The sequence below is a fragment of the Myotis davidii genome, unplaced genomic scaffold (assembly GCF_000327345.1).
Source record: "Myotis davidii unplaced genomic scaffold, ASM32734v1 scaffold174, whole genome shotgun sequence".
NCBI lineage: Eukaryota > Metazoa > Chordata > Mammalia > Chiroptera > Vespertilionidae > Myotis > Myotis davidii.
This window is the reverse complement of record NW_006289087.1, coordinates 1335612-1344855: the sequence shown is the minus strand read 5'-3', so window position 1 is coordinate 1344855 and position 9244 is coordinate 1335612. Positions and strand designations below refer to the sequence as shown.

The 9244-nt window shown below is 42.1% G+C and overlaps 1 protein-coding gene across 1 annotated transcript; it reads left to right on the top strand.

Moving 5' to 3' along the window:
* Positions 1-70: 70 nt before the first annotated feature.
* H3F3A (H3 histone, family 3A) lies at positions 71-6102 on the top strand. The gene is made up of 3 exons (XM_006761251.2): positions 71-294; positions 1571-1724; positions 5720-6102. Exons 1-3 carry the CDS (start codon positions 167-169, stop codon positions 5846-5848), a joined length of 411 nt encoding a protein of 136 aa, XP_006761314.1. The 5' UTR covers positions 71-166; the 3' UTR covers positions 5849-6102.
* The last annotated feature ends 3142 nt before the right edge of the window (positions 6103-9244 follow it).

The window sequence follows — 9244 nt, the reverse complement described above, 5'->3', positions numbered from 1 at the left end:
GGGAAAGAGAAAAGGGAAGAGGGAGAAATTAGGGAGAAGACAAGATGTAAAGAAAGGAAGAGGAGTGTTCGCCGCCGCCGCCGTCGCTCTCCAACGCCTGCGCCGCCTCCAGCTCGCCGAGCTCCAGCTGAAGGAGAAGGCGGGTAAGTGACGAGGTCCCTGCGCCATGGCTCGTACCAAGCAGACCGCCCGCAAGTCGACCGGGGGCAAAGCGCCTCGGAAGCAGCTGGCGACCAGCTCGGCTCGGAAGAGTGCGCCCTCCACCGGAGGGGTGAAGAAGCCGCATCGCTACAGGTACGGGAGAAAGGGGACCAGGCAGCATGGCCGCGCGGGAGGCCATCGACTCATACGGGAGGGGAGGGGGGGAGGCACAGCTACACACATTATTTTGCCGCGTCAAAAAAGAAAAAAGAAATAGGACAGTCCCGAAGCGCTGTATCCACATAATCTAATAGAAAGAGGCATAATCCAAAGTGCTTACAGTGCAGGTTAAAAAAAAAGGCATCAAACTTTTGCTTTAGAGAAACCGTTTTTCTTCTTTTTAAAAAATATTTGCTAATACTTGAAAATTTGCATAAAATTCAGCGTTAGGTTTTATGGGGACCGTGTTTAATTTTTAAGCCACAATCGTACCCATAACCCAAAGGAGACCTATTACATCACTATTAAAGTTAAATGGGCTAACGACTTATTTAGCTGTTAGTAATGCATATTTTTAAAATAGTAAGATGGTAATTAAAGATACATCTTGAGAATACCTTGCTTTTGGCAAAAATAATAATTTAATCAAGATCAGCGTCGTTGTTTAGTTGGTTTCTCATCCCTCATTTACTTGAATTTGCTAATTTCTCCTATTAAGGCCTTTGGTTTTGAGCTCCCCTGAGCAGTGTTGTGAAAGGCATCTGCCGTTAGAGGGCAGAAGGTGCCTGTACTGAGGTGGCCTCTGCAAAAAATAAAAGCTCATGCAGTGGAAGGAGTAAGTCAGAACTGCGGTGGTTTCCTATGAGAGATACTTATTTTCAGAAAAACAAAACACCTCCCACAGATAGCTGCACGATCAAGAATTTTTGGGGAGGGACAGTGGCAAAGTGTAGGTATTCTTGGAAATCAAAGTCATGCCACAAGGGTCTTGGGGAATGAAGCTTTTGGGTCTGATAGAGGAATAGAGGGTGCAGGTGGGAAGGGGAGCTGCCAGATGGAGTAGAATCTGAAGAGTCTGGACAATTCTGGCTTCTTTATTAGTGGCCCTACTACCCTCCTAAGCTGTCACTGTAACAGTTAGTGATGTGTATGTTAAAGATGAATAAAATACCTGGCGTTTTGATGAACTCCCTGCCAGGATTCTAATATGCCTTTTGCTTTAAAGATATTCTGTTACTCTTAACAGACTTTTGAATATTCGGGTTATAAATTGATAAGTGAAATGTAATACAGAAGTTGAAGAAAATTGGGTGGTTTGGTTTTTTGGAAAGGAAAGACTGCATTTCTTTAAGGCTACTTACTATTTTATGTTTTTTATGTATTTGGTAACCATTTCTTTTAAGTTAAAAAATATTTTTTTTCCCTTAAGGCCTGGTACCGTGGCACTTCGTGAAATTAGACGTTATCAGAAGTCCACTGAGCTGCTCATTCGCAAGCTTCCCTTCCAGCGTCTGGTGCGAGAAATTGCTCAGGACTTCAAAACAGACCTGCGCTTCCAGAGCGCGGCCATTGGTGCTTTGCAGGTAAAAGGGCGGCAGGAAAGGCTCCAAGAGCTGGGGCTGCTGGGTACCACGAACAAACGATTATTAAATCATCACAAGCCTTTGTTCATTGCTGAGGGGTCAGGAAGGTTAAGTTGCTCTAGGTCATACACACAAAATGTAATTTGAACCCATTTGACTCCAAAGCCTAGTGTGCATTCCATTATACCATTAAAAATGTTTAACATTGCACTAAAAGCAACGTTTAAGGGGGAAGGCACCGTCGGGTTTGGCTTACGGATGCTGTCGGACAGTAAGACGTGGTCTGTACTGGTAGGTAGTTTCAAGGTGCTGATGGAAAAGGAATGTTAGAATAAATGTCTTGCTGGCACTGAAGAGGCAGGTGCAGGTGGAGAGAGCATGCTGGCTAGGATGGCACTGGGTAGCAGAACTGTGCGGTGGGTTAGGGTTGTCAGTGGGGAGAAACAGCGCTTAAAGACGCCAGCTTGTCAAGGAACAAGGATTGGAAGACTTGTCCTTTGCTGAAGGGGGTTAGGGATTTCACCTTAAACGGGAAGCCTGTGAAATTTAATCTTGGGTCCAAGGTGTCAGAACTTTGAGAAATGCTATTTTAGGGGTGGTTATGTGTTTGAAATATTTGTGGTTTATACCGAGATTAAACTTGAAATGCCCACAAGTGAGATAATTTGATTATGTACATGGGAATAGTTAACGTCGCTTAACGAACCCTGTTTTCTATTGTGTGTTTGGTATTCTTTAGATCGGTGTGTCTCAGAACACCATAAAGCCACCTCTTCCATTAGGGCCTGGGGCTGGAGGTGATTAAAAATGCAGGTTGCTGGGCACCACCGCAGATGTGAGTGACAGGCTCTTTGGGGAGGGCCTAGCCTCTGCGTGCCCTCCATTGGGTGATTTTCCAGGCTGCTGTTGCTGTGCCCAGCTTTTGCTTTATAAGTGAGAAGGATTTGATAGGTGGATTCTATACTGAAATGTAATTGGTTGAGCTGTTTCTATGGTTAGTCTGAACTTCATTCGATTGGTGAATTCCAGGCTCATTTGGTGAATTCCAGGTGTAGGCAGCCATTAAATTGTGAATGAATTGAAATTTCAAACTACTAAAACCTTCCAGTGTTGTTACTTAAAACTTTATTTTCTGGTTTCATCACAGATCGTCTTCAGGTCCCGTTTCATTTATTATTGCCATTGCAAACCACAATTTCCCCACTATCTTAGCACAGAAATATTACTAAGAATCTTAGCATCGGTTCAAAGCTGCTAATTTTGTTTTCTAGTTAGAGTTAACAGGACTATGCTTTTTGAGAATATAAATTATACTTGAAAATCCAACATTTTGAGTTTGTCAGTGATACAGAGCCTTACAGTTTGAGATTGCTTAACAGTCGAGTAAGCGATTATTGTCTTTAAATTCCATGTGTAAACTTCCATTGTTACTGAGTTTAAATGTCAGTGTACAGCCTTGTAAAGTGAAATTACTAAACAATCTGGATAAAAAGACTATTGTCTTTTGAAAGTTCATGTGTAAACTTTTATTGTTGCTGTTAGTATAGTTGTATTGGTTTTGAGCAAACGTTCACCTCTGCTGCCCATAATATTCTAGTATTAGATCATTCTTATTTTTATTGAAAGAGTAATCTTTATTACAAGTTTTTTGTTTTATTTTATATATGCACTTCAGTTAAGTTTTTTGTGTTTTCTTATTTTATATATGCACTTCAGTTCTCAAAGATACAGAGATGGGGAATTGGCTAATAAAAGTAGAGTAATAAAAGAAAGCAATGAATTACAAAGGTTTCTAACATAATTTACAACTTTTCTAATACAACTAAATGAGGGGGGGAGGGTAGTTTAGTAAGGGTGGTAGAAAAGTTAGTCTAGGTTTGCCATAGATACAATCAAGAATTGACTAACTTAAAACTTAGCCTTAGCCTTTAATATTTGCGAGTTTGAACTAAGGTGTTTTTATGTTAAAAACGGACACAGGTTTGTTGAACGGTGGAAGTGTCAGACATTGTTTCCTTCAGGTTGTAAGGTGTTTTTGTTATTATCTCAAAATTGCGTTCATTGGGCTACAAATTAACATGATAGTCTCATTCTTACCACAGCCTTAATGTTTAGGAGACTGCGACATTGTTTATAAAATTGGAAATATATGGGTTATAGTCGAATCCCCTCTGAATATTGAATCTTCTAGAGTTGACCAGGCCCAATCCTGTAAAACTGATAACCAGGTTCTAAGACAGGACTGAGAGCCCTGGCTGCCATATGGCGCATCTGAGGAGTACAGGGCAGTGTTACGTAAATGGTCTCCGATCACAGGACCTATTTGCCATGCATCAGCTCATACTACTGCTTTTTCTTTTCTTTTCTTCTTGCAAAAGCATTCTAGATATGCATAATGCTGAGATAAGGTGTGTAAAACAACATTAAACTTCAAATCTCCCCAGAGTAGGCTACAGTATGCTGTATTTTCCAAACTTTTTTAACCATTTCTAGAATATCTCAAGAATGAATCCCTGAATATTAAAGAATTTTGCTGTTAATATATTCTTTGGGATGAGTTTGATATGAGGGACCCATTGTATAGGAAAGATGCAAATTTAAGTTAGGGTTAAATATAAAAACGCAACCAGCAGATATTTATTAAACATCTACTTAAGAGCAAGGCATTAGGAGTATAAAATGAAATCTCTATTAAGTAACTGAAGGCCTTAAAAGTTGGCTGGTATACGGCTCACGGGGTGCCAAGGATGGAGGCGCTTCAAGGTTACCTGCACCTGGAAGCCAGGGCAAGAGGAGTGCGTGCATTCTCCTTCATGTGACGGTCTTAAGGTCGCCTTACAGAGTAGGCCAGTAAGACCCGGCTTATGGTAACAAATGCTGCAGAACGACAGGTAGGGATAGGGAGATTCGGGTGAAACAAGTTTTTATAGGAGAGATTAGATGAAGGGTACAAAGGTGAAGAAATATTTTTCATAAGATGAAATAATATGAACCATTTGAATTAGCGTTGCCGTGTTAATCCTTTTAAAAGCAGAATCTTTGTGGTTTTATTGCATAGTCAAAACGTTTGTAAAAGGCAAACCTGACTTCCCATCTGTGTGTCTTATGTATTATGTAATATGGGGCTTGAACTGCTCAAGTATTTCTGGGTTTGTTTTGTTTTAAATATGTTTTTTATTGATTTCAGAGAGGAAGGGAGAGGGAGAGAGAAACAGAAACATCAGTGAGGAGAGAGAATCACTGATCCGCTGCCTCCTGTACATCCCCCTACTGGGGATTAAGCCTACCACCTGGGCAGGTGCCCTTGCCTGGAATCAAACCCGGAACCCTTCAGTCTGCAGACTGACGCTCTATCCACTGAGCCACCTTTTCAGACAGCTGTAAGATGCACTGACATTTCGAGTTGAGTTACAGTAGAAGCTCCCCTTTCCCTCTTGGTGTACCAAGTGTCAGTGAGCGATTCCCACACCTAGCAGTGATAGTAGGGGTCAGAAGATGCGTTCAAAGACTTCCAGTGTGCTAGGAAAGCCTAAGGGACCAGTATTAGTGCCACTGTATACTGGGGTGTATGGAGGGAGGTGTGCTTGATAGGGGCGGGGTGCACATCTGCTAGGCAAAACAGGGCAGCGTGCGTGTTCTGGAGCCTGCGGTACTCTTGTGATGCAATCTGAGGTGTAAAAGGAGGGTAGGCTAGGGAGGACCGTAAGATGAACACCATTTGTCGGCTGTACTGCATTATTGGGCCAAAGGGCAAACCTCTCTGGGAGTGTGAGTGGGGTTCAGAGTGAGACGCTGAGCGGGGAAGGAGTATTTGGATTGGTTCTGAGATTCCACTTACGAGCTGCCTTTTAGCTTTATCCCCTAGGTTTTTAAATGTAAGCATCTGATAAAATAGTTAACGTTTCTGAAGTACTTTTTAAAGGGTTCAGTAACCCCATCATCGTAACTTTTTTACAGGTGGGAATGCCGTTAATATATTTTTCTTCCTGTTGCAGGAGGCAAGTGAGGCCTACCTGGTTGGCCTGTTTGAAGACACCAACCTGTGTGCGATCCACGCCAAACGTGTGACGATTATGCCAAAAGACATCCAGCTAGCGCGCCGCATACGCGGAGAACGTGCTTGAGAATCCACTATGATGGAAACATTTCATTCTTTTAAAAATTTTTCTCTTCTTCCTGTTATGGATTTTTTTAAAACAAGTAAATTTCTTATTGATGGCAACTAAATGGTGTTTGTAGCATTTTTATCATACAGTAGATTCCATCCATTCACTATACTTTTCTAACTTAGTTGTCCTACATGCAAGTACATGTTTTTAATGTTGTCTGTCTTCTGTGCTGTTCCTGTAAGTTTGCTATTAAAATACATTAAACTATACTTGCTTTTGGTCTTTATTACCAACCTTACCCTTATAATTCACTTGAAATGTTCATATTCAAAATAATTTCAGTATCAAGTGTTTTGTTACCTTATATCTGAAACAAATGTTGAGAGGGAAAGTATAATCCTTGTATAGTGAATCTTTTTGCCAAAACCAGATCTTAACTCTTTGGATATGTTTTCTAAACCTAATAACTTTCAAACCTAGTCAGCTAACAATATTACATGGAAAATAGTGGAAGTCTGTAAGTAGTGAAAATACATTTATAAACACAGTAAGTCCAGTCCAAAAATTAAGATGCTGTGTATTAACCCTGAAGTTATTAAGCACCATTAATTCTTAGGACGTTTCAGCCATGGAATGATGGTAACGAACCTTTTAAGACCTATAACACCTCCCTAATAGTGACCATTAGTTGTAACACTTGAGTGTGTTTTTAATTTGTGTTGATTTTTCTTTCTTTCTTTTTTTTATATATTTTACTGATTTTTTACAGAGAGGAAGGGAGAGAGAGAGAGAGAGTCAGAAACATCGATCAGCTGCCTCCTGCACATCTCCCACTGGGCATGTGCCCGCAACCAAGGTACATGCCCTTGACCGGAATCGAACCTGGGACCTTTCAGTCCGCAGGCCGACGCTCTGTCCACTGAGCCCAACCGGTTTCGGCTTGTATTGATTTTTAAAGAGGAAGGAAGAGAGAATCTATTGGCTGCTTCCTGCATACCTGCCATTGGGCAGTTAATCCCAACCCAGGGATGTCCCTGACTGGCAGCCTTTCAGTGCGTGAGCCGCACCAGCCAGGGCTAACTGTTCGAGGAATTTAAGCTCCTGGAAGGAAAGTGAAATATTAGACATCAGTGAACTAAGAACAGGCCCATGTCAAAGTGTAACACTGAGCTTATGTTCTTACTGGTTGTAAACTTTTAGCTATAACTTAACTTTTATATTGGTTGTTACAAAATTACTTAATTTGTATTTTTTTAGAGCCTACCACTTAGGGATCTTAATGTGACCCTTTGCATCTGCTCCCGCAGACAGGCACTAGTGAGGTATTGGCAAGAGCATCTAGTTCAGTGGTTCTCAACCTGTGGGTCGTGACCCCTTGGGGGTGGAACAACCCTTTCACATAATTACATACTGTTTTTGTGATTAATCACTATGCTTGAGTTATGTTCAATTTGTAACAAAATACATCCTGCATATCAGATATTTACATTACAATTAATAACTAGCAAAATTACAGTTACGACGTAGCAACGAAAATAATTTGATGGTTGGGGGTCAAACCATCAAATACTGAACTTTAATACAGTTCCCCACCACAACATGGGGAACTGTATTAAAGGGGCGCGGCATGAGAAAGGTTGAGAACCACTGATCTAGTTTACTCATTGCAATGTAAACTAAAAGTTGTCCCCTGTTCAGTTCTCTGCAGTGCAGAGGGACACAGGAGTCCGATTCGTGAAAACAGGGAAGTGTTTGTCTCCAATAGGATAAGAAAAGTTACCTGCTGAAAGCGTGTAGACCAGTTCCTTACAAATAGTCCTAGGTGCTCACTGTCTAGGTATCATCCAATGACAAAAAGACCAAAACACTGGCAGAGCAGGTGAACATGGCACTGTATCAACATGGGTCAGTGTCCTGAGCTTGTCTCCCTATGCCATGGTCTGTTAACATCTGACCTGTGATGCGAGCCACTCCTTCCAGCCCAGGACAAGTTCAGTGAATTTGTGTTGGGTCCAAAGTGATGAGTGGGAACTGGCTACATTTACACACTTGGTTATGGTTAGTTTTTAGCATCTTCAACAAGGTAAATGGCGTTTGAATACTAAAGTAACTTTATGCAAATGAAAAAACCCTATGAAATTACGTGGCAAGATAGTTTTTATTGGTTTTAGGGAAGAGAAACATCAAATTTGTTGTTCCACTTATTTATGCATTCATTGGTTACAGCTTGTATGCGCCCGGTGTATGGGCTGACGCTCTAAGCAACTGAGTTCCCCAGCCGGGGCCAAGGCAAGGTAATGTTAGGTTAGGTCTAGGGCGAAACCAGGGGAATTACTGTAGCTGGAAGGACATTTAGGAAGGAATTTGGGAACATTCTCAAATTTTTTTTTTTTAATATATTGATTTGGGAGAGGGGGAGAGAGAGAGAGAAACATCAATGATGAGAATCAATCATTGATTGCCTCTTGCATGCTCCCTCCTGGGGATCAAGCCCGCAACCCAGGCATGTGCCCTTGGCCGGAATCGAACCTGGGACCCTTCAGTCCTCTGGCTGACGCTCTATCCACTGAGCCAAACCAGCTAGGGCAAGTTGGGTTCTTTTAAGCAAATTGGGAGAATCTCACTTTGCTAATAGAATTGGGTGAGCACTTGACCAATACCCAATTCTTGACAGCCTACAAACAGGAAATTCAAATATGCAAATTTAGGGCTGCTGGATGTCCAGAATGTAAAGGTATAAAGGTGCTTGGACTGAAATTTAATTCTTAACCTTGTAAGATGGGCACCATCATATACCCCGTTTTATAGGCGAGAAACTTGACAAGATCACAGTAAATTGAGATGGAAGATGTGCCCGGATAGGCTGTATCAAGGGCCTTGCTCTTTTAATTCCCGTGCTCTAAATGTGAGGTAAATTAGTTTATTTTGGGGCGGGGGTTGCCAGAAGTTAAGAGTTTTGACAGTAGTAACAACTGATGGAAAAAGACGAAATTGAGAATGGACAGCATGTAGACATCACAAGAAAACGCCTCTGCATTTGAAAACGAGGTATGAGCGCTGACCGTTAGATTTGGCAACGCGGAGGTGATTGGTGATCTTGATAACAGTTTTGGTGACAATAGAGAACGCGTGTGACGAGGGGATTCGAGAGCGCCTGGGGCTTTGACTTAAAATGATCACATTTCACATCCTCAATAAGGAGACAGACAGGTAGGAGCCTCCTAATGGAAAACACGGGGGGCACGACACGCACCCAACGTTTCACCCGGATGGAATCGCGAGGAAGCAGCCAGAGAAATCCAAAGCGCACAACAGCCTGCAAACAGTTTCACAGAAGGAAACGGGCAGGGGAGCCTCATGCCTGGTGGCTGCCAGCTGCGCCCCGCGACCACGGCTCCAGCCGCTCAGCAG